At 41.4% G+C, this 26,350-nt stretch overlaps 5 protein-coding genes across 5 annotated transcripts in view; 2 read left to right on the top strand and 3 right to left on the bottom strand.

Moving 5' to 3' along the window:
• LOC108261604 (fatty-acid amide hydrolase 1) overlaps window positions 1–5,302 on the bottom strand; it is a 22,537-nt gene extending 17,235 nt beyond the window's left edge. Inside the window, exon 1 of the mRNA XM_053683842.1 lies at window positions 5,033–5,302. Within this exon, the coding sequence (XP_053539817.1) occupies window positions 5,033–5,209 (177 nt within the window). The 5' untranslated portion in view covers window positions 5,210–5,302. The remainder of the gene's footprint in view (window positions 1–5,032) is intronic.
• Window positions 5,303–7,202: 1,900 nt separating this feature from the next.
• Window positions 7,203–9,487, bottom strand: zgc:152986 (uncharacterized protein LOC101884054 homolog). The gene is made up of 3 exons (XM_017479591.3): window positions 9,048–9,487; window positions 7,586–7,803; window positions 7,203–7,511 (listed from the first exon to the last, which is right to left on the bottom strand). The coding sequence occupies exons 2-3, from the start codon at window positions 7,794–7,796 to the stop codon at window positions 7,225–7,227; spliced, it is 498 nt and encodes a 165-aa protein (XP_017335080.2). The 5' UTR covers window positions 7,797–7,803; window positions 9,048–9,487; the 3' UTR covers window positions 7,203–7,224.
• An 87-nt stretch (window positions 9,488–9,574) lies between these two features.
• Window positions 9,575–16,983, top strand: crbn (cereblon). The gene is made up of 11 exons (XM_017479589.3): window positions 9,575–9,726; window positions 11,265–11,374; window positions 11,780–11,982; window positions 12,340–12,498; window positions 12,593–12,746; window positions 12,844–12,906; window positions 13,124–13,208; window positions 13,704–13,819; window positions 13,998–14,062; window positions 14,489–14,620; window positions 15,891–16,983. Exons 1-11 carry the CDS (start codon window positions 9,651–9,653, stop codon window positions 16,066–16,068), a joined length of 1,341 nt encoding a protein of 446 aa, XP_017335078.1. The 5' UTR covers window positions 9,575–9,650; the 3' UTR covers window positions 16,069–16,983.
• A 137-nt stretch (window positions 16,984–17,120) lies between these two features.
• Window positions 17,121–22,804, top strand: vhl (von Hippel-Lindau tumor suppressor). Its single transcript, XM_017479590.3, has 3 exons — window positions 17,121–18,084; window positions 20,120–20,242; window positions 21,501–22,804. The coding sequence occupies exons 1-3, from the start codon at window positions 17,883–17,885 to the stop codon at window positions 21,692–21,694; spliced, it is 519 nt and encodes a 172-aa protein (XP_017335079.1). The 5' UTR covers window positions 17,121–17,882; the 3' UTR covers window positions 21,695–22,804.
• Window positions 22,805–23,861: 1,057 nt separating this feature from the next.
• On the bottom strand, window positions 23,862–26,087 carry ghrl (ghrelin/obestatin prepropeptide; the record flags this gene model as incomplete). Its single annotated transcript, NM_001200315.1, is given in 4 exon segments — window positions 23,862–23,973; window positions 24,810–24,896; window positions 25,335–25,506; window positions 26,057–26,087. Coding segments are annotated over 3 exon segments (313 nt in total), but the record flags the coding sequence as incomplete, so codon positions are not given.
• Between the last annotated feature and the right edge of the window lie 263 nt (window positions 26,088–26,350).

Here is a 26,350-nt window from a genome sequence, read left to right as displayed (position 1 = left end):
TATGCAAACACACACACACACACTATGCAAACACACACACACACTATGCAAACACACACACACACTATGCAAACACACACACACACACACACACACTATGCAAACATACACACACACTAAGCAAACACACACACACACTATGCAAACACTATGCAAACACACACACACACTATGCAAACACACACACACACTATGCAAACACACACACACACACACACACACTATGCAAACATACACACACACTAAGCAAACACACACACACACTATGCAAACACTATGCAAACACACACACACTATGCAAACACACACACACACTATGCAAACACACACACACACTATGCAAACACACACACACACTATGCAAACACACACACACACTATGCAAACATACACACACACACACACTATGCAAACACACACACTATGCAAACACACACTATGCAAACACACACACACACTATGCAAACACACACACACACTATGCAAACACACACACACACTATGCAAACACACACACACACTATGCAAACACACACACACACTATGCAAACACACACACACACTATGCAAACACACACACACACTATGCAAACACACACACACTATGCAAACACACACACACTATGCAAACATACACACACACTATGCAAACACACACACACTATGCAAACACACACACTATGCATACACACACACACACACACACACACACTATGCAAACATACACTATGCAAACATACACTATGCAAACATACACTATGCAAACATACACTATGCAAACATACACTATGCAAACATACACTATGCAAACATACACTATGCAAACATACACACACACACACACACACACACACTATGCAAACATACACTATGCAAACATACACACACACACACACACACACACTATGCAAACACACACACACACACACACACACACTATGCAAACACACACTAAGCAAACACACACTATGCAAACACACACACTATGCAAACACACACACTATGCAAACACACACACTATGCAAACACACACACACACACACACACACACACACACACACACACTATGCAAACATACACACACACACTATGCAAACATACACACACACACACACACTATGCAAACACACACACACTATGCAAACACACACACACTATGCAAACACACACACTATGCATACACACACTATGCATACACACACTATGCATACACACACTATGCATACACACACACACACACACACTATGCAAACATACACTATGCAAACATACACACACACACACACTATGCAAACACACACACACACACTATGCAAACACACACACACACTATGCAAACACACACACACACTATGCAAACACACACACACACTATGCAAACACACACACACACTATGCAAACACACACACACACTATGCAAACACACACACACACTATGCAAACACACACACACACTATGCAAACACACACACACACTATGCAAACATACACACACACTATGCAAACATACACACACACTATGCAAACATACACACACACTATGCAAACATACACACACACTATGCAAACATACACACACACTATGCAAACATACACACACACTATGCAAACATACACACACACTATGCAAACATACACACACACTATGCAAACACACACACACACACTATGCAAACACACACACACACACACTATGCAAACACACACACACACACACTATGCAAACATACACACACACTATGCAAACATACACACACACTATGCAAACATACACACACACTATGCAAACATACACACACACTATGCAAACATACACACACACTATGCAAACATACACACACACTATGCAAACATACACACACACACACACACACTATGCAAACATACACACACACTATGCAAACATACACACACACTATGCAAACATACACACACACTATGCAAACATACACACACACTATGCAAACATACACACACACTATGCAAACATACACACACACTATGCAAACATACACACACACTATGCAAACATACACACACACACACACACACTATGCAAACACACACACACACACTATGCAAACATACACACACACTATGCAAACACACACACACACACACTATGCAAACACACACACTATGCAAACACACACACACTATGCAAACATACACACACACTATGCAAACATACACACACACTATGCAAACATACACACACACTATGCAAACACACACACACACACACTATGCAAACATACACACACACTATGCAAACATACACACACACTATGCAAACATACACACACACTATGCAAACATACACACACACTATGCAAACATACACACACACTATGCAAACATACACACACACACACACACACTATGCAAACATACACACACACTATGCAAACATACACACACACTATGCAAACATACACACACACTATGCAAACATACACACACACTATGCAAACATACACACACACTATGCAAACATACACACACACTATGCAAACATACACACACACTATGCAAACATACACACACACACACACACACTATGCAAACACACACACACACACTATGCAAACATACACACACACTATGCAAACACACACACACACACTATGCAAACACACACACTATGCAAACACACACACACTATGCAAACATACACACACACTATGCAAACATACACACACACTATGCAAACATACACACACACTATGCAAACACACACACACACACACACTATACACACACACACACACACTATGCAAACACACACACTATGCAAACACACACACTATGCAAACACACACACTATGCAAACACACACACTATGCAAACACACACACTATGCAAACACACACACTATGCAAACACACACACACTATGCAAACATACACACACACTATGCAAACACACACACACACACTATGCAAACACACACACTATGCAAACACACACACACTATGCAAACATACACACACACACTATGCAAACATACACACACACTATGCAAACACACACACACACACTATGCAAACACACACACTATGCAAACACACACACACTATGCAAACATACACACACACTATGCAAACATACACACACACTATGCAAACACACACACACACACACACTATACACACACACACACACTATGCAAACACACACACTATGCAAACACACACACTATGCAAACACACACACTATGCAAACACACACACTATGCAAACACACACACTATGCAAACATACACACACACTATGCAAACATACACACACACTATGCAAACACACACACACTATGCAAACACACACACACTATGCAAACACACACACACTATGCAAACACACACACACTATGCAAACACACACACTATGCAAACACACACACACTATGCAAACACACACACACTATGCATACACACACTATGCATACACACACACTATGCATACACACACTATGCAAACACACACTATGCAAACATACACTATGCAAACATACACACACACACACACACACACTATGCAAACATACACTATGCAAACATACACACACACACACTATGCAAACATACACTATGCAAACATACACACACACACACACACTATGCAAACACACACACACTATGCAAACACACACACACACACTATGCAAACACACACACACACACTATGCAAACACACACACACACACTATGCAAACATACACACACACACTAAGCAAACACACACACACACTATGCAAACACACACACACTATGCAAACACACACACACTATGCAAACACACACACACTATGCAAACACACACTATGCAAACACACACACACACTATGCAAACACACACACACACTATGCAAACACACACACACTATGCAAACACACACACACACTATGCAAACACACACACACACTATGCAAACACACACACACACACACACACACACTATGCAAACACACACACTATGCAAACACACACACTATGCAAACACACACACACACTATGCAAACACACACACACACTATGCAAACACACACACACACTATGCAAACACACACACACACTATGCAAACACACACACACACACACACACACTATGCAAACATACACACACACACTATGCAAACATACACACACACACTATGCAAACATACACACACACACTATGCAAACATACACACACACACTATGCAAACATACACACACACACTATGCAAACATACACACACACACTATGCAAACATACACACACACACTATGCAAACATACACACACACACACACACACTATGCAAACACACACACACACACTATGCAAACATACACACACACTATGCAAACATACACACACACTATGCAAACATACACACACACTATGCAAACATACACACACACTATGCAAACATACACACACACTATGCAAACATACACACACACTATGCAAACATACACACACACTATGCAAACATACACACACACACACACACACACACACACTATGCAAACATACACACACACTATGCAAACATACACACACATACACTATATCAAAATATCAAAAATCTAAAAGGTGTGCATCATACCTGACAACTAGTCGAACACTTTACAGTTGGTTGTGTGACTGTAAGTCATTTCCTTCAAATGCTATTGAAGTTACAAACATGTACAACAATGTCGTATGTAACTTTAGAGACGGTCCCTTAATTTGTGCATATCTGCAAATATCGAACTTCCAGCCAACTTTATGCCAGTAGTTAAAACTTATGTTTAGAAAACTTTTACTGATCTTCTTCCTTGATCTGGATGTTTGATTTGTATTGTATGTTTGTGGTTTTGAATTGTTTTGCATTTTATTCATATGTTTTTATGACGGAAGGTGTCCTTGAGGGCTTCTTGAAAAAAAATAAAAAAGTATTATTATTATTATTATTATTATTATTATTATTATATGTGCTGATGAACAGGTGAACCGTGTGCGTGCGTGCGTGCGTGTGTGTGCGTGTGTGTGTGTGTGTGTGTACCTGAGTCTTAAAGTAGCCGACAGCTTTCTCTGCCTGTCCCAGCTCCTTTTCTCTCTTCTCTCTGGCTCTCTGCAGTTTCCTCTTCACCGTCTGATGTTCTCTCCATTTCAGCAGGAAAACACTCACACTGGCAACACAGAACAAGGACACTGCTACACCCTTCCACTCAGCATCCATGTCTCAACTCACTTACCCCAAGCTGTTCCGCTTACCCTCTATATTAACCAAACACACGCACACACACACTGAGATCCAACCTGCCCCGCTAACGCGCAGCTTCCGGGGAAGTTTCAACTTCCGGGTTGCCATGTCCCCATAAAAACCTGCTCAATAAAACATTGTTAATGTATGTTACTATCAGTTTAAAATCACATCTCACACTCTGTATTAAACGCCACAGTCATGGCCACGATCACATATAGTGTCGTGTTTATACATTACTAATGTATGTAGAAAATCAGAGAGATCTGAAAGACACACAAACATGTAGACTGAACAGAACAATACATGCTGACAGACGGAGAAGTAGCTAGAGAGACAGACAGACAGGCAGACATGTAGCTTGAGAGACAGACAGACAGGCAGACATGTAGCTTGAGAGACAGACAGACAGGCAGACATGTAGCATTAGAGACAGACAGACACAGCTTGAGAGACAGACAGGCAAACATGTAGCTTGAGAGACAGACAGGCAGACATGTAGCTTGAGAGACAGACAGATATGTAGCATTACAGACAGACATGCTGCTTGAGAGACAGACAGACACATAGCTTGAGAGACAGGCAGACATGTAGCTTGAGAGACAGACAGACAGACATGTAGCTTGACAGACAGACACGCACATGGCTTGACAGATAGACAGACATGTTGCTTGAGAGACAGGCAGACATGTAGCTTGAGAGACAGACAGACATGTAGCTTGAGAGACAGACAGACATGTAACTTGAGACAGACAGACATGCAGCTAGAGAGAAAGACATGTAGCTTGAGAGACAGACAGACACATGGCTTGACAGATAGACAGACACGTAGGTTGAGACACAGACAGATACATAGTTTGAGAGACAGACAGACATGTAGCATTAGAGAGAGACAGACAGACATGTAGCATTAGAGACAGACAAACATGTAGCTTGAGAGACAGACAGACATGTAGCTTGAGAGACAGACAGACATGTTGCTTGAGAGACAGACAGACATGTAACTAGAGAGACAGACAGACATGTAGCTTGAGAGACAGACAGACATGTAGTTTGAGAGACAGACAGACACATAGTTTTAGAGACAGGCAGACATGTAGCTCGAGAGACAGGCAGACAGACCTGTAGCTTGAGAGACAGACAGACAGACGTGTATAAAGCTCAAATTCATGACTAGCCCCCTTACAATCATATTGAAATATTTACACCTTACTAATGTACAAAACATTTTTAAATGAATCAGGATTAAGATGATGCAGTCTTCCCAAAACCTCATGGTCCTAAAACCTGTACATTCACTGCCATCTAATCAGAACCACTTTGTATTACAGAACACTCATGTAATTTAACCTAAGGAAAGAAAACTCAGCCCAGCAATTCAACAAATGTAATTAGTAACATGAGGACCTGGCAACAATTCTGCTTCTCCTTCTCCTTCCTTTTTTCCCCCCTTCTTCAAATTAAAGTCCATTACTGCCACCTACTAAACTGGAGTGCAGCAGTATTGAAGTGAATCTTTTTTGTGTGCGTGTGTGAAAATTATGTTTTAAGCACTGAAAAAAAGAAAGATTTTTGTAAACTAAATTACCATAAATAATTTATACCCAAGTTGTGCCTTTGCTTTAGCAGATAATCTCACATGGATACTGCAGATTAGTGACTAAAACTGCTGCTAGAATCATAAAAACTGTCCTGTGCTCATCCCAGGACTCATACTGAACATCCTATAAACACACTTACTGTACTGTGTGTCTTTCCTCTTCTACACCTGTACACTGTAATGATTTATAATCACGCTAGCAGAGTTGAGCAAAGATTTGAAATTTTGCTGACTCAGTTGAAGTGTGGTTCATCTTCAGTAATCGTGCATGCGCATGGATTCAAAATGAATCACTACCATAAGCATTGTTTTAAAACTGATACTTTTATTTAATATAACATTAAAATACAATCCATATTGTACCTTACATTTACTCTTCTTCTCTCTGACCTCACAGCACACTAAACATATCGCTAAGATGATCACCATCATCATCCTGACCTTCATCCCACATATTAAAGCTCCACCCCTGACCCAGACAAACATCATGATCTTCCCACATCGTGAAATCATCCTCCATACGCAGCATATTTAGGAGCTCGTGTAGACCGAGGGCCAGGAAATCACTGTTACCATAGGAACCATGCTGGTCATCACCAGCAAAATCCAGCTTCTTCTCCATCTCGGCGGATTGGTCGTAGATTCTCCGTCTCTCACGGTTAGACAGCACCTCGTAGGCTGAGGAAGAAAGAGAGATGGACAGAGCGGTGTTGGGATATATAGGGAAAAAGAATGTGTGTCTGGATACACACCTTGTGCAAGCTGCGTGAAGACGTGTTGAGCATCTGGACTGTGGTTCCTGTCTGGGTGGAGCGTCCGGGCCAGCTGGTGAAACGCTTTCTTTATATCTCTCTCTGAGGCAGAGTGAGGAACTCCTAACACGGAATAATAATCAGCCGAACACACAGATACACACACGCAGAGAAGCAGCAGCAGGACACTCACACAGACTGCCAGAGCCATCGAGTACCTGTGCATGGACACACACACACGCGCGCACACACACACACACACACACAGAATATCTTTATCAGGACCTTCCAGTTATCCCAAAACAATTCCCTGCTGCAAAAACAACAGAAACCCTCATAGAATTTGTAATGGGTTTAATGGGAATTGTATTGATTTTAATGGAAACTGTAATGGTCCCTGTCGGTCACTACTAGTAACTTTCTATTGGTGGCATGTTATGTCTATTGGATACCATTAAGAACCAATCATGGTAATGGTTTTAATGGTTATCTAATGTTTTGTAATGGTATTTGTAGTGGAAACCATTAGAATTTCTGTGATGGTTTCTAGTGTTTTTTGGGGGGATTTCAAGCTCCTCAAATTAAACACAAATGTAAATAAAAAATGTGTGTGTGTGTGTGTGTGTGTGTGTGTGTGTGTGTGTGTGTATGTATATATATATATATATATATATATATATATATATATATATGACAGATAGATAGATATATTTGGATGGGTACTTTTAAAAATTAAATACAATTTTAATTAATACTTTTATATTTTTAAATATTTTTGTTTGGTAAATAAAATGGTAAAAGTTTCTTTAACATGACTATAGGTGGTGTTAGTTTCACCTAATAATAAAAAATAAAATAAAAACTCCTGGTGTATTATTTTTACTGTTGTTTTATCATTCAAATACATACATTTATAATACAGCTAAATGCAAAAGTTTTCACCTCCGTGTTTTTAAAAAAAATTAAATAATCAACATAAACTTCAAGCATTTATTTAAAAAAAATATGTGTGTGTGTAAGTCATTTGTAAGTCGCTTTGGATAAAAGCGTCTGCTAAGTGAATAAATGTAAATGTAAATGTGTGTGTGTGTGTGTGTGTGTGTGTGTGTGTGTGTGTGTGTGTATTGTACTTAATAACAGAAAATGCAGAAAGTGTTAATGTTGTTAATACATTTTCTATTTTTTTTGTTAATCAGTTAATTAATTTTTTAGTTAGCTTTTCTCTCATGTTTGGTTTTAGGGAAAATGTTACTCTATGTTTCATAGGAGTGACTATAGCACATTATCTGACTCTATAAACCCATCCTTTCACTTTAAATAGCTTTAAAATGCCCAAAAATATTTTTATACAACATTGTAAGATTTCCTGTTTTCATACCCCTATAGAATATTTTAAAAGCCCTATCTTTATCTTTAATCAAGCGAGAAACTGAGGATTAAATATCATTATTAAATTCTTTACCTGTAATATTTTCCAGGTGAATGTTTAAGGTTCCAGGTGAATTTTCCAGGTGAATGTTTAAAACAGAAAACCAGAGTCAGCCATCTTGTTTGTTTGTTTGTTTGTTTGTGTGGGTTGACATTGTTGTGACAGTTTAGAATATTTTCCACACAATAAAACTAAATTATCATGATATTATTGAGACATTTAGGAGTGCTGGGATATCTATATACAGGTGTATGTTTAGTATCTATGCACATTTACCTAGAAGAAGTAGGAATGTTAAATAAAATAATTGTTGTAGTTTTCTAATCGGTGCTTATGTAGCATTAAGACAAGGTACAAAACAAGTAAAACGTTACTACCTAGACGACTATATCGAGTGTATCAAGTGTAAAAGTGCTTTAAGAAGAAATACTGAGGTATTATTTGGAGATTTGAAGTTTAAAAAGTGTAATTTTTAATAAATAAAAAAAATACGATTTGTTTGTACAGTTTTGAACAGCGCGCTGCAGTTCCTCCTCCGGACAGTAGAGGGCGCAGCGCTGGTTTTCGCTTCTTCTCCGTGACTGTGCTCAGACTGTTCGTGTTTTGGGAGAGTAATCATGGTGTAAACACACGGCCATGGCTGATGAGAGAGAAGGAGCTGATAACAACAACATTAACGACGACATGGGGAACCAGCTACAGCTCTTACCGGGTGAGTGTGCGTCTGAACGCACTTGAAAACAAAAGCTGACACACTTCCGCTAAAACGCCAGCATTTGTGCGTTGCGCAGACTTTTCCAAGGCCACGGATCTGACCAGGGTTAACCCAGGATTAACCCGGGATTAACCCGGGATTTCAGACATGCCAAATTTTAGGCTTGCCAGATATATTCCCACACGTGTTTAGGTTTTCATCCACATCCAAACAGTTCATGTAGGAGCTCTGGAAACAAAACAAAAACAAACCTTGAGCGAAGTGAAAATGAAAGCATTAACTAAAATGGCGCACTGATTATTGTTGTTATTATTATAATTGCTTTTTTTTTTTAGGAAGTTTTGCCAGAAACAGACCTGAAGTTCTGAATTTTAACACCACCACCACTAAAAGAGTGGCCCTCTTTTCCTCCCCTAGTAACAACAACAACAGATGATCAGCATCAGAGTCTGGAATGATTGACAGTTGCATAGGTGAAGCCCCGCCCCCTTTCTCCCATCTCACATTAGTGAGGTCCCCGCTTGTTGTTTTATGTAGCGCCACGGCGGTCCTGTCGGAACTACGGTACCAGTTGAAATACGTCAAACAATCGGAGTTGTCGAATCTACGAGTAGACAAGGGGGGGATACGTGAATCAATTTGAGCTGTTCGATGAAAATGTTGGCCATGTAGAGACTTTTAAGGATTAGATCCAGAATGTACTCTGTTATTATGTTGGTTTGGTTTGGTTTTTGTACTATTTATTGCGTTTAGCCACCAAACGTAGCTAGATATAGCTGCGTTTGCGGAACTGTCACACCATGCCGACACACCTGTCCTCTTTCGGTTTAAGACACACCCACTTTGGGTTTAAATCCAAATACTTCGAACACTAAACTTAGACACGTACGGAAAGTCGGCATCATTTTATTTGTCATACGCACAGTACGTCAGAGACAATTGTACGCTGAAATGCATGTGGTGAAGCTCTGTAAACTCACGGAGGCGCAGACGCATCAGAAAAGAATTGAGGTGTCGAGTTATCGATAACCGATTAATCGACCAAAATCGATACCAAGCGAAAACATGACGCTCAGAGTAAAATCTTGCTAAACTTTTATTAGAAAATTAAACAGTACTGACGGCACCATGAAAGTGTACTGTACTTTTTTTAAATGAAATAAATATTAATATATTAACTATTTAATAATAAATATTAAAGTATGTAAAAGATATGCATCCAGACTGACCCAAAAAGTAACACAACACATAACAAATAAAAATAGAGAAGTGCAAAATTAATAATAATAATAATAATAATAATAATAATAAAAATAAAAACACTTCAAATAACATGACAAAATTAGTCAGCGATAGTTTTTATTTCGCCTCTAGAGGCCGCCCTCGTGCCGTATAATTGAAATTTTTTTCAAAACAGAATACACTATTGGAATCGCAGTCGTGTGCGAGATTTACAGATTTAAAGCTCAGCCGAGAACAGTGATAGTGTCGTTACGTTACACCCTTATCACTGACCTTCTCTGTGTTCTGTGTAGAAAACGAGGAGGAGGAAGAAGATGACATGGAAACCGAGGATCGCGACAGCGAGGGTGCGGAAAAGCCGAGCATCATCAACTTCGACCCCAGCCTGCCCACCTCGCACGCTGTGAGACCGGATTTATCATCTTTAACACTTCACGGGTCTTGCTTTAAGACCTGGTGTTCTTTGTAGATTACTTAAAGGAAAGCCGATCTGTTTGAGTGTGCACATGACGAGATGAGAGCAGCTGAAAGACTAAAGCGCCGCCGCAGGTAGAGATGAAGCGCGGGGTAAATCCCATCGCGCCGCTATCAGCAGGTAGCCGAACCGCGTTGTGGAAAACGTACGAACTCGTTAAGCAAAGAAAGTACCTTCATACGCTTTAATTTGCTCAGCCCCATAGCGATAATCTTCCTTTTTTTAAGTGGTTCAGGGGAGGGAGGAGAAGGGAGAAGGTGCGCGCTCTGATGACACGAGGTGGCAGTGACGGTTTACTTATAAGACTCGTTTTTGTGTGTGTGTTTGCGTTAGTACCTGGGTTCAGACATGGAGGAGTTCCACGGGCGCACTCTTCACGACGACGACAGCGTGCAGAGTCTCCCCGTCCTCCCTCACGCCACCCTCATCCTGATTCCGGGTCAGACGCTGCCGCTGCAGCTCTTCAGACCGCAGGAGGTCAGCATGTTCCGCAACCTGGTCAGCCACGACCGCACTTTCGCCGTGCTGGCGCACAGGTAAGCGCTCCGGAAACCGTGCATCCGGATTCGTCTCGCGTGACGAAAGATAAAATGTTCGTCATTACGGGTTTTATTAGATGATGAACCAGCGTGTAGAGTTACACCGAGGTGCTTAGGGCTGATTTAAAATCCATCCATGTATATCTATCACACTCACGTCAATCCAGTTGTGCTATTAAAGGTGCATTTATATTAATATTATAGTCTATATTTAGATTATAGTCTGAAATCGGCATGAGCGCAGCGCAGCCGGGTAATTCTCCTGCGCGCGATGAAGGACCCTCACAATCCAGATTAATAATTCACCTTTAAAGTGCTGAGAAGAAACTCGACCTAACAGTCACTTCTCTGCAGTCCGGATTCGGGCGGAGGAGAGCTGCAGGCGGAGTTCGGGACGACGGCGGAGATCTACGCCTTTCGCGAGGAGCAGGAGTACGGCATCGAGACGGTGAAAATCAAAGCCGTCGGACGGCAGCGCTTTAAAGTGCACGACATCCGCACGCAGGCAGACGGGTGAGGCGTTAACGCGACACGGTGCCGTCACATCAACCGGACGAATGAAAATAAAATCCGTCAAGTAACAAAGGACCGCTGGTTTTGTTTTTAGGATCCGTCAGGCGAAGGTGCAGATTCTGCCCGAACGGATTCTGATGGACCCTTTGAGCGCGCTGCAGCTCTCGACCCGCTTGCACAGACGTGTTCCGGATGCCAGACCCGCGCCGCCTCAGAGCCAAGCACAACGCTGCCACACCTACAGACGGGTAACGAACACGTACTAATACGGAAAGCCTGACACTTTGTCTACGTTCTCATTTAATATACCGGCACTCTCTTTACGCATTCCTCTTTCTCTCACAGAGGAGGTTGTTTCCTGCTAGTATGACCCCATGGCCGTCCTGGGTTTATGCCCTGTACGACTCGGTGAGTTTATAATCCGTCAAAGATTCATTTTTCTCCACACACACACACACACACACACACACACACACACGGACGCTATTCAGGAGCTCACTGATACTTTCCAAGAAAAAGAAAAAAAGCTCTGAAAGATCAATTTCTTTAAACATCATTTGTGGAGCTTGGATTTTAATTTACTTTCTGATTATATTAATGGTGTGTGTGTGTGTGTGTTATACAGGAGACTCTAATGAGCAGAGTTAAGAAGCAGCTCCACGAATGGGATGAGAACCTCAAAGACGAATCGCTTCCTACTAACGCTATAGGTACACACTCATACACACTCATGGTGAAGTACATCCTGTTCGGGAGTTTCCATTTTAAGACTGCTGGCCAGTCTTTTATATATTTATATATATATATATATATATATATATATATATATATATATATATATAAACGAACCCATCGTAGTAAAGGTGAAATTGGATGACTTTCATTTCAACTGTAGTAGACGGCGTCTTTATCGCTGTCCAAATATTTACAGACCCGACCGTACTCGTCTAATGTCGACGTGGAACACGCACTATGTGTGTAAGAGGGGTTTAGTGTTGCGACATATCTCTGTAGAATATACCATATCCTGAAAAGAAATCTAACCACAGCAGTAAGTCCTTTTCGAATTGTGTGGGGGATCGAAACGGACCTGGCAACCCTAGGCAAGCAGGCAATAGGCCTACTTCCAACTGCTTGTCGTCTGTAGTTCTGTTTGTAAATCTCACCTGTGTGTGTGTGTGTGTGTGTGTGTGTGTGTGTGTTAGATTTCTCCTACAGGGTGGCAGCGTGTTTGCCGATAGACGATGCCCTCAGACTGCAGCTCCTGAGGATCGGTAGTGCCATTCAGAGACTCCGCTGTGAGCTGGACATCATGGACAGGGTGTGTGTGTGTGTGTGTGTGTGTGTGTGTGTATATGTGTGTGTGTGTGTGTGTGTGTGTGTGTGTGTGTGTGTGTGTATATATGTGTGTGTGTGTGTGTGTGTGTATACAGACTTATCAGGAGCCTTTTCCAAGTCAGTATTTTGATGCTGTTGTGTGTTTTCTGTATCCGCCGCAGTGCACGTCTCTGTGCTGTAAGCAGTGCCAGGACACCGAGATCACCACCAAGAACGAGATCTTCAGGTGAGACGCTCGCTCACACACTCCATTTCAAGCTGAAACTCTTCTTCTTCTTCTTCTTCCTCACATTCCAGACAGGAAATGATTAGTTACTGAAATTGCAGGGTTTGCCCTACACTCGTTCTATGATGTTATCGTTTCTATAGTAGCTAGAAAGTTAAAAGCACTATACAGGTCACGGAATTAAATTAAATCGAATTGAACTCACGTCCGAGCCGTACTGTTATACAGAGATCTGACCAATCAGATTTTCAGAATTCATGCTGTGGTTGGAATCTAGCTATTTATGCTTAGCTTTAAAAAAAAAAAAAAAAAAAAAAAGACGCTAACTTGGATGAATTAACAGTGCTGTTAGACTACTTGGGTCGCCTTAGCGATCTTTTCATTTATCGTGTGTATGGTGTGGTGCTGTTCGTTCCGTCTCCGCAGCCTGTCTCTGTGTGGGCCGATGGCAGCTTACGTGAATCCTCATGGTTACGTCCACGAGACTCTGACCGTCTACAAGGCCAGCAACCTCAACCTGATCGGGAGACCCTCCACTCTGCACAGCTGGTTCCCAGGGTGAGCATGCCGTAACGACGGAGTCGAGACGATCGAGGACGCAGGCGTTTCGCCGTAAACTCGTGAAAAGCGAACGTAGATGAGACCGTTAGTCCTCATTCGGGAGTTTCACCTCAAACCGAAATACCAGGAAAAGCTTCCAGACTTTTAGCGCAATCATAAATCCTCACTGATTTTAAACAGGGCCGAGAGCGTTACCGGAGAAGTTAGCTGAAGCTAGCTAATCAGGGTTTGTCGACTCGGGCACTTTATTTCACGTGTTCATCATGCATGTGGTTGAACAGTCCTTCACGCAATTATGTCAAAATCACGCAAACGGCGCAATACTCAGAAGGCGTGTACGATTTTTAAAATTTATTTATTTTTAATTACCGCAGATTCAGGCCGGGGCGCGTCACGTGACGTGATCGCGACTCGCATCCAGCCAAAGCCCTCATGGAGTCACGTGCGTCGAACACGAATACAGCTGAAAGGTCTCGTTTACCGACAAACATCGCAGCGAAAGATTTCGATTTCGCCGATTCAGGTCGTTTTCTGCAACATCAAGCGTTTTTCATCCTGCGTTAAGTTTTATTTTTGAATTGTTCACGTATTTATCGTTGAAAATATCCGTCATGCTTAGCACTTAACCCCTCTGTGCACTTCCACGCCTCAGTTTAGTAAAACTGCTACTCTTGGTTTTCTTTGCTTTGGATTTTCACACTGCTCCAAATGAAACGAACCCCCCCCCCCCCCCCCCCCCCCCCCCCAAAAGCAAGAAAAATAAAAATCCGTCACTTCAGGGGCGTGGCTCCGCCGATCAGATTTTACAGCTGAAACGATCTCTTCAATAATGATCATTTTATGATGCAGTCCTGTGCTTTTTCGCTCCAAAATGTCGAAAAAGTGCGTAAAGGTGAAAATGAATCAATTAATTAATACCCTAATGAACGAATAAATTAATGAATACACAGACAAACGGAACTAATGAATAAATAAACGAATGAACAAACAAATGAGTCATCTAATGACGTATTGAACAAACGAATGAATGAACACATGAACACGCTAACTAATTAATGAATGAATGAACAGTCTGATGAATCATCTAATGAAGTATTGAACGAACAAATTAATTGGGGAAAGAATTAAATAATGAGTGAATGAATCATCGAATAAATGAATGAACGAATGAATCATCAAATAAATGTATGACTGGATTAATAAATGAGTGCACAGTCTAATGTCTAAGCTAAAGAAATGTGGAAAATTTTGTGTGTGTGTGTTTCAGGTACGCGTGGACCATCGCGCAGTGCCGGACCTGCGGTTCTCACATGGGCTGGAAGTTCACAGCTATGAAAAAGGATATGAGTCCTCAGCGATTCTGGGGTCTGACTCGCTCGGCGCTCTTACCCACAATTCCTCAGGGCGAGGAGGGTGTGGAAGGCTCGCGCCTGCTCTGCCTGTAACCTCAGCGCCACGCATACGCACACAGAATCTCGATCACGTCAGCCGTCCTCCATCACACCCCACACTCCGAGTGAATGAGAGAGGCAGGAAGGAGATCAAAAGCGGTGGATGAGTTGGAGGAGGAAGAGGAAGAGTGTCGAGAGAGAGAGAGAGAGAGAGAAATCAAACACTCTATCACTATAAGGCACTGAGTTGTCACTTTAATGAAATCTATTTCAATCAGAACGACACACAACAGCATTTTTCCCCGACATAGCAAAGTATGTGCACATCATAATCATCACATCTTGTTGTTTTTTTTATTTTGTTGTTCCTCTTTGATGTTATATAAATAGGCTTTTCTGTAAAAATGAGGGATTTTGTCTGACGATCCCTTATTGGCCAAAGCGCGATGACGCTCTGTGTGTGTAGATAAGGAGTTGGGTGTGGTACCGTGTGCCACCGTGACTGCAGATTGAAACGGACAGCCTGTGATTTATTAAAAAAAAACAAAAAAAAAAACCTTATCGTTGACGAATCGTACGAGAGACGCGACTGTATCTACTGTATTTTTGTATGTTTCACGTCTACTTTTATCGCCGACGTTTTCTCCCGTTTTATTTCGCCATGGATGATGTTTTTGGACGTATACGCGTGTTAAACACTGAAAAAGATCGTGTGTTTTCTAGAAAGATCTGTGTGTAGATTGAGAACTTTGGTTTCTAAAGGACCTACGATACGCATTCGTTAAAGCGCACACACACACACACACACACACACTTAAGATTCACTTCACACATACGCAGTATAGTTTGTGTAATATATTTCCTCATATTTCATGTTTCAGTTCCACTCACTGGCGTATTTATGACCGTAATATATTCCAAGGATTCTTGCTGATCAGTACTACATGCTCTAATAAAATCTGGAATGTGTATATGTATTAGGAATATTTAATAATTTTATTTATTGGTTCGATGCGGAATGCAGGTTACCGCCCGTGTGGCATTTCACATGTTCTCTCAGTGGGTTTCCTCCAGGTTCTCTGGTTTCCTCCGACCTTCCAAAAACATGCAGGTAAACGGTATACTTCGCTATACTTCGGCTAAAGTGTGTGAACGTGTCGTCGTGTGCTAGCGGCCCATCCAGGGTGCGTTCCAGAGATCCCGGAGTACCCCGTGCCGCCGAACCAAAAGTCCAGGGGGTGTAGTCCGGCTGATCCCAGTCCCGATCCTGTCATCTGGGGTTCAGCACATGAATATATAGGATGACGTTCTCTTCACTGGAACCAACAAGCTCAAGAATGTTCCAGTCGCTGTGCACGAAGCAAGCTCCGTGAAGACGTAGTGTTCAGGTTGGACTGGAAGATCTCGAGCATCCTGCACAGAGTTGTGACCGCAACCCTACTGAACACCTTTGGGATGAACTGGAGCTTCCTCGACATCCAAACATCATCGGCGCCTGACCTCAAACTCACTAATGCTCTTCTGGAAAAGTCTGAACGAACGCAAATCTCCAAAGACACACACTCCAAAATCTATTGGAACGCCTTCCCGGAAGAGTGGAGCGCATTATAACAGCGAAGGACCCCGGGTCTCCACTAGGGGGCGGTAATGAGCGTTGTGAGTTTTCTTCTTCGGGGGCGTTTGGAATGAAAACAAACTGCGAGGCACGTACTAGGCGTAAACACTCTCCACGTTAGCAGTGTTATTGCGTGTTTATAGAGCGGAGAGCTTTATTTTATTTCATTTCATTTTATTTTATTTGAGTTCGATAGTTTGCTCACTCGGCAGCATTTCTGACGCCACCGGGGAGCAGCTCGGTTCTGTCCGCCATGCCTCAGCCACCGGAGGCCGGGGAGCGGCAGCAGCAGCTCCCTCTGGTCCGCTCGCTGAACAGTCGGCTCCCGGCTCATGTGCTGTTCTGTAACCGCAGTCCCCGCACCGTCAGGCTGCTGTGGATTAATTTCCAGGGACAGCCGGAGTCTTACGGCGAGCTGAAGCCGCAGACCGGGAGGAGGATGAACACTTTTGTGGGTCTGTCCTTTTTCCTCATCAGCGCTGGAAAACTAACAGGAAAAAGTCCATTTAAACTTTAAAGGTGCAACAGGCGATTTAAAAAAAAAAAAAAAATCTCTCACTGGTCTAAATAATCTTGAAGAAATGTAGAGGGTGATAAATAAACATAGGTTAATCCATGGCTTTAACAACAGTTTATAAATTCGCTGGGAAAACGCTTCCGGGCCGGAAGGCTTGTTTATGTTTGGATTCCATCTAATGCTGCGTTCGAGGTGAAGTTACAACTTGTAATTACCCGAATACAACCTGTAAAAAGAAAAAAAAACACAGAAATTTGGGGTCATCTTCTTGATACTAATACCAAGCATTCTCTGTATTGTCTGCTGTGCTGCAGTTTCAGTCCTAAATGTTGTATGAATGTTTAAAGTTCACTACAGTAGAACAGAACAGAACCCATAGCCACTCTGGCCTGTAACTGTCGAAGTGCACTTAAAGTAGCTTTTTAAAAGCTTTATAGTCTGACAGAGCAAACAAGTGACACACTTTTGAGGATGTGTTCATGTTTTTTGTTTTTTCCCCCACTTCGCATATCGCATGTTCCGTGGATGTAAGTGATGGCACCATGAACTGGACCCATAGTGGATTTTACCAATAATTAAGTCGGGCGGGACCTACCTGCCGATAACCGGTTAATCGACTCTGAGTAAAATATTGCTGAAAGTTATTACACAAATAAACAGTACTGACCGCACCATGCAAATGTATTGTACTTTTTAAAATGAAATAAATAGTAATATATATTAACTATTAAGAAATATTCAATAAAATAAAAAATATACATCCAAACTGATCCAAAAAGTAACACCCCAAATAACATAAAAGTAGGGACATCTAAAATTAAGAAGAAGAAAAAAAAACACAACAAAATTGGTCAGTGATAGTTTTTATTTCACCTCTAGAGGCCGCTCTCGTGCTGTATAACAATGACAGTGGACCCTTCTTCTCAGCCGCAACCGGGAAACACTATCTTGGTGGATTTTTGCCCTTAACCAATCGGTTACCGGTGCCGATTATTCGGCAAAGCCGATCAATCGGTCGACCTCTACTACGAACGCAGCATTAGATCTTGGGGGCGGAGCTTCATGAACATCTGCCGGAGTGAGCTACCAGGAGTTAAATCATTACAAAATAAAATCATTCAACTGTCAAACCCATCAAACCGTTAGAGATCTCACGTACTGCACCTTTAAAGTGTTCAAAAAGAAAAAAATACAAATGAACAGTACAAAATTTGTTTATTTCTTTGTTTACTTGTGTATTATGCTAACTCGGGCAAACCTAGAATTTTCCTTTGCTGATGGTTAGCTAAAAACTAAAAACTGGTTTGACAATAAAGCACAACAGTACGCCAGGCTAGAGTCTAAACGTCTGGAACGAGACTTTTAACAAGGATTTTAAAGGTCAAAATAAAAATCAAAGGAGTCGTCGAGTTATTAGAAAGTAGGTTCATTAATTTCAATAAAACCGGCGTAAAATACAAAGCCATGTTATTACACTCGAGTACGTTCTAGAAGTCCTCTTTTTATTTTTAAACCGTTAACAGAGACCGTGTAGAACACTGATGCGATGTAATACTTAATAACGACCTAGCTAAACATCTCCACACCTTTACCCCGATCAAAAAACCACGATGTATGAATATGCACAATGTGCGTAAATTAGAAACGCCCACATTTCACAAGCTCGCAGCTCGTCAACGCTGTTTTATTTCCGTCATCATATTCTCAGTCATTTATGGGACCTGTCAGAATATTTCATCGTCATCATCTTCACAACTCCAGAGCCTCCTGGTCTGTTTGGAGAGAGTTTTATTACTCCCTGATAAACTAATCCAGTCCAAATAGGGCTTGAGTCTATGTGTGTGTGTGTGTGTGTGTGTATATATATATATATATATATATATATATATATATATATATATATATATATATATATATATATATATATAAGAAAAGATGAAGCATATATGAAGCTCTTTGTTTATTTCTGCCAGGGCACCCGTGGATGTTTCGTGATGCTGAGACTGATGACCCAATGTTTGTGAATAATAAAGAGATGTACTTGCCCAATGCGCTGGAAAATGGCCAAGTATCTGTGGTCAACATCACACTACCAGGTAACTAGCTCCGAGTGCCTGCGGTTAGATTAGGTTAGGTAACTAGCTCCGAGTGCCTGCGGTTAGATTAGGTAACTAGCTTTGAGTGCCTGCAGTTAGGTTAGGTTAGGTAACTAGCTCTGAGTGTCTGTGGTTAGGTTAGGTAACTAGCTCAGAGTGCCTGCGGTTAGATTAGGTAACTAGCTTTGAGTGCTTGCGGTTAGATTAGGTAACTAGCTTTGAGTGCCTGCGGTTAGGTTAGGTTAGATTAGGTAACTAGCTCCGAGTGCCTGCGGTTAGATTAGGTAACTAGCTTTGAGTGCCTGCAGTTAGGTTAGGTTAGGTAACTAGCTCTGAGTGTCTGTGGTTAGATTAGGTAACCAGCTTTGAGTGCCTGCGGTTAGGTTAGGTTAGATTAGGTAACTAGCTCCGAGTGCCTGCGGTTAGATTAGGTAACTAGCTTTGAGTGCCTGCAGTTAGGTTAGGTTAGGTAACTAGCTCCGAGTGTCTGTGGTTAGGTTAGGTAACTAGCTCAGAGTGCCTGCGGTTAGGTTAGGTTAGGTAACTAGCTCCGAGTGTCTGTGGTTAGGTTAGGTAACTAGCTCCGAGTGCCTGCGGTTAGGTTAGGTTAGATTAGGTAACTAGCTCCGAGTGCCTGCGGTTAGATTAGGTAACTAGCTTTGAGTGCCTGCGGTTAGATTAGGTAACTAGCTTTGAGTGCCTGCGGTTAGGTTAGGTTAGGTAACTAGCTCTGAGTGTCTGTGGTTAGGTTAGGTTAGGTAACTAGCTCCGAGTGCCTGCGGTTAGGTTAGGTTAGGTAACTAGCTCTGAGTGTCTGTGGTTAGGTTAGGTTAGGTAACTAGCTCCGAGTGCCTGCGGTTAGGTTAGGTTAGGTAACTAGCTCTGAGTGTCTGTGGTTAGGTTAGGTAACTAGCTCCGAGTGCCTGCGGTTAGGTTAGGTTAGGTAACTAGCTCCGAGTGCCTGCGGTTAGGTTAGGTAACTAGCTTTGAGTGCCTGCGGTTGGGTTAGATTAGGTAACTAGCTTTGAGTGCCTGCGGTTAGGTTAGATTAGGTAACCAGCTTTGAGTGCCTGCAGTTAGGTTAGGTTAGGTAACTAGCTCCGAGTGTCTGTGGTTAGATTAGGTTAGGTAACTAGCTACGGTCTTCTTCTCTTGTAAGTGCTCAGTTGGTCCTTATATGAATTTTTGGCTCATTTCACTCTGTTTCTTGTGTGTGTGTGTGTGTGTGTGTGTGTGTGTGTGTGTGTGTGTGTGTTAGTGTTTTCCCTGAGGGAGCGGTGTCTGCAGGTGGTGAGGAAGCTAGTGCGTATTGAAGATTTCTCCCGGTTAGAAATCGCTCGGAGTCTTCAGGAAGATCTCTCTCAGAAGCCGAGCATCCACTCAGACCTGCAGCGCATCAACCAGAGAGTGGAGCAGAGACTGCTGCAGAACAGAGAGGAACAGAACACCTGAACATCTCCACTCTCTTTATTATGACTTATTATCACTTATTATTATTATTATTATTATTATTATTACTGCACCCCCAGGTCAAATGTTGAGCCTGGAGAAACACAGCTTGTTTCTTGAATGGAAGAAGCAACATAACAGAAAGCTGTTTCTGTTTTTGACTTTAAAACGACTGACGTTCGATGTTCTTTCACTGCAGGAACCTTTTTCAGGAACCTTCTTTCAGGACCTCTTGTTGTTGTTGTTGTTGTTTGTGTGTTTGTTTTGTTTTAAGGAGACAGAATGGAAAAATTACAGAGACTGTATAAGAGAGGAAAAGCGTGTCAGAATCGTTCTCTGTTAAAAGCCGAAGAGCCAGAAATTGATTGAAAGTCAAAAAAATATCTATATTTAATCTATAAAGGTGCAAGAGTCAAAAAAATCTTTAATACTTACTCGGAAATGATGAAGAAAAACGATGGATTAAAGACGTCTTATAAGCAGACGTTTTTAATTTAAAGTCGGTTCTAAAGAAAACATGTTTGGAAAAGCGTCTTTTGGTCCGGAATGCTTGTTTGTGTTTGGGTGTGCCTCCTGTCAATCATTTTATAGACACTCTACTGGCCTACTGAGTTCCTGAGGGCGGAGCCTCTTGAAAATGGAGTGAGGGAGAATGGGGGAGTAAACAAAACTGAATAAATAAAAATAATTTGAACCCACCTAAACGTTACAGAGCAAATGTTGAAAAAGTTTTAAAATACAAAATTGTATCAAATGCACCTTTTAAAGTAATTATAAAGCACAGTGTCAGAAAACCAAAGATGAATTTAAGTCATTCGATGATGCTGGAATATCGTTTAAATTATTATTATTATTATTATTATTATTATTATTATTTTAATTCTTAGACAATCTACTGCATTGGTTTGTTTGTATAAGTGTTTCTGAATATTGATGTATAATATTTTTGTACAAAACTTGAAAAAAAAGTTATGCCTTTTCTAAAGACTTTATGAAGAATTAAAAAAAAAAAAAAAAAAAAAAAAAATCCAGGCTATGGTTCACTAAGGTTTGTACTAATCTCTAGGATAAAAAAATAATAAAATAAATAAAAGGATGGTTGTTTATATCATATATATATTTTTGTACGTTTCTTTGGAAAACCTTCAACCGATGTTTAACGTAAGATCTGCATGTAGTTACATCAAGTGTTTACTCGTCGTTATTAAAAGTCGTATATTTAACAGCAAACGGTGGTTTAGAGCGCGGTGGAAGCGGTACCTTCAGATGGTGAATAGCTACCTGCTTAGCTAGCTAAAGTTTGCTGATGTAATCAGATGATTCAGTTTTCAGAACGCACCCTGCTGTCTTTTATCGGGTCGGATAAACGTGTTCTCGTCCGCTGTGTTTCCGACCAAGCTGCAAATGTATCCTGTGCGAGAAAAAAAAAAATCGGAATATGACACGTGAACCAGAAAACGTTTGCGAATAAAGCGTCGTTTCCTTCCCATGTGTTCAAGAGAATGAAAATCGTCACGGGGGAGAAACTGGCACGTCTCGCTCTCCACCATTTTTACTTTTCTGAGTCTATTATCTAATCACAATGGTTTATTTGTTGTTTGTTTGTGTGGGTTTTGTAGGAACGCAAGGGTTGTTTTTTTTTTACTCTAAACAACAACAAAAACAACTTGCTGAAGGGTTGCCAGGTATAAGAAATATTAAAAATGTCCAGGTTGTAAAATTCCCAGCCCAACTACAACTCAGAAACCGCTGAGCTGAAAAAAACCCAAGATGTTTTGGCTTACGAAAGCTAGACATAGTTTTTTTTTGTTTTTTTTTTTGTTTTTTTCTGATTTTGAACTTTTCTTCTTTTTTTTAAGAACTTCAAAAAGATTTTAAGAAAAGCAAAGAAAATCCTTTAGTTTTGTGTACGCATAAACGTGGTGAAAACAGAAAGAAACTCTGAACACTGATGAGATCGCCATAGCGTCACTTTATTCTCATTTTCCTCACGATCTGTTGTTTTAATAATGTGCAATTTGAAAGAGAGTGTTATGAATCAGGATCACTGCTGTTAGTTGGCTCCATCTGGTGGGGAAAAATGGAAAAACAAGCACGTGTGACTTCACCGTGTCGGTATTACTTCTTACAAGTGTGTGCGTGTGTGTGTGAGAGACAGATCAGAACCCACCCAAAGTAGGCGGATCACCCAGGACATCCAGTAACATCCTCTGTAGCACAGGACCATAATCCTCGTATTCCGCGTCACTGAGAGACACGGCCAGCTGGAACGGTGCGCTCACCTGCACAGCCGTAAGGACAATTCCCACTGATCAGTTCACGAGGTTAAAACCCAGGGGAAGAAACGCAAATGTCCGCACGGTCTGAGAAGTCTGGTCTCCGCTCGTGGTATTTTCTAACGAATTTAGTTTAGTTCTTTTTTTTAATATAAAGAAACTAGCAGTTTGTTGAATCTAACGTGACCCTGATCAGGCGGTTACTAAGGATAAATGAGTGAGTGCTGTGAGTCCCGAAAGATTCATATCTGCCCTCTCGCTCAGGACTTACTTGTCGGGATCCCAGTCCAGATGCGCGTCTCTAGATGTCCTGAGGACCTTTCTAACAGTGGCCTCGTATTTGTATCTGTATTCAGATGTACATGTTTACAACACAGAGATACGCTTTTCCTTTCTTCCATTCAAAAACCATGGGGGTGCAAACTTTTTCACACAGCCGTCGCTCTCTATGTACCATAGTGAATTCGTTCATTCCACCTTCTGCTCACCGTGGTTGTAAAGAGTGATTATTTGACTCTACATCCAAAGTCCAGAGGTTCTCAGAGGTGCATCATTACTGTCACCTAGTTCACACGGCACTGATCTCTTCATCTTCTTCAAACATGTCACTTTGTAGACGCTCCCTAACTCACAGCGCATTCTCCAGCTGGCTTTATCTCAGTGGGGTGGAGGTGCATGTGTATTGTATTGACTGAACTGAAGGTTAATTGATGAATAAAATGTCGGATTTGAACGTTTACACGCGCAGTGTTTTTATTAGGCTGAGGGTTCGTGCAGCTGACGGAAGCAGAACGTCATTTATTTACTTCTTCCTTTTATTTCTCGCCAGAACGTTCGCATACCATGATCTTCTCCTCGGAAGGAAGAGGAGCCTCGAGTTCAGCTGCAGTCCTCCGTCCCACCCGAGGTGGCTTTCGGTCTCCACGATTCTAAACACACAAACACACACACACACACACACACACACACACAAACACACACACACACACACACACATCCCTACTGACTGAAACACACTTCATCATCTGTAAATAGAGCTGCTGATATAAACACACACACAAGTCTTCAGCTGTTTGTCTTTCTGTCCTTATGAGGACCGGTCACTGACTTTAACTGACTCTGGAATTGATTCATCTAAATCTAACACTAACCTTAACTTCACTAAACAAAAGAAAACCTTTTAGTTTTTTATTTTATTTCAATAAAAGTTGCAGTTTTTCTCACTGGGGACCAGCCAAATGTCCCCACAATGTCAAAACTGTGAGATATCACTATCTGTTACTATTACTATTGTGGGGACATTTGGTCCCTAGCAAGATATGAAAGCATGACTACACACACACACGCACACACACACACACACTTACCTGTGGTTTTTGGGTTGGACTGAGGAAGCTGGAGCCACACATCACAGTTTCAGCCCACAAAGAAAAAGCGCAGAGGAGCAACATCATGTGACCGACACGACCGTGACCCAGCATGGTGAGCATCTCTCTCTCTCTCTCTCTCTCTCTCTCTCTCTCAGGATCTGGAGTAAAACTGGGCAGAAAACCAGCAGCATTTAATAAAGTTTTTTTTTTTTTTAAATCATCCGAACATCATGGATTAGAACCTTTTAAGTAATTCAAAATAAGCCACAAGCGCATCAGGCACTTCCCTGTTCTAATACATACAGACCCCATACAGACATAGATCATGGATCCGGCTGTACATCTGACTTAAAGTGTGTGTGTGTGTGAGTAATAATTTGCTCCACTTCATTGTTATTTCGCTCATCGGTGAGACGTTGTGATGTAACACATTACTCAACACTAATAGCTTCACGGTCGAGCTGTTGATAAACATCAGATTTCAGTCTTCACGTCTAATATCACGACCGCTGAAAATATATATCAGTGTACACATATATACGGCCCAACAACCTAGAAGTATCCACACAGATTGTAGCGCACTGAACTGACCTTACGACATCTGCTGTATATTTCCGTTTCTCCTGAAACATTGTGTACTACACTGAATTTTATATCCTGAATAAAATCACACACACACACACACACACACACACACGTCTGTAAGCTTGATGTCTTACCTAGAGGCAGGTAATGTCAGGACGGCGTTATGAGTAAGTCTGATCCACTCAGGCCTCTTATATATGCCGAAGCTGATCATCTCTGAGACTAAAGCGAGAAGATGAGTGTGTAGAAAAACAAACATTGTAGAAAATCCCAATCTGTTAATGCACTGAATATTTCCAACGCTACAATAACAGGGTTGTTTAAATATTTGAGGTGCGTGTGTGTGTGTTTAAAGATAAGATATATCGGCTCTTCAGGTGTTTTCGCAGTGAAATTCCACGTGTGTGTTAGCAGTAACAGGATGAGGA

This window comes from Ictalurus punctatus, chromosome 11 (genome assembly GCF_001660625.3).
Source record: "Ictalurus punctatus breed USDA103 chromosome 11, Coco_2.0, whole genome shotgun sequence".
Lineage (NCBI taxonomy): Eukaryota > Metazoa > Chordata > Actinopteri > Siluriformes > Ictaluridae > Ictalurus > Ictalurus punctatus.
Note: the sequence above shows the minus strand (reverse complement) of the source record. Positions and strands in the feature narration are given on the sequence as shown.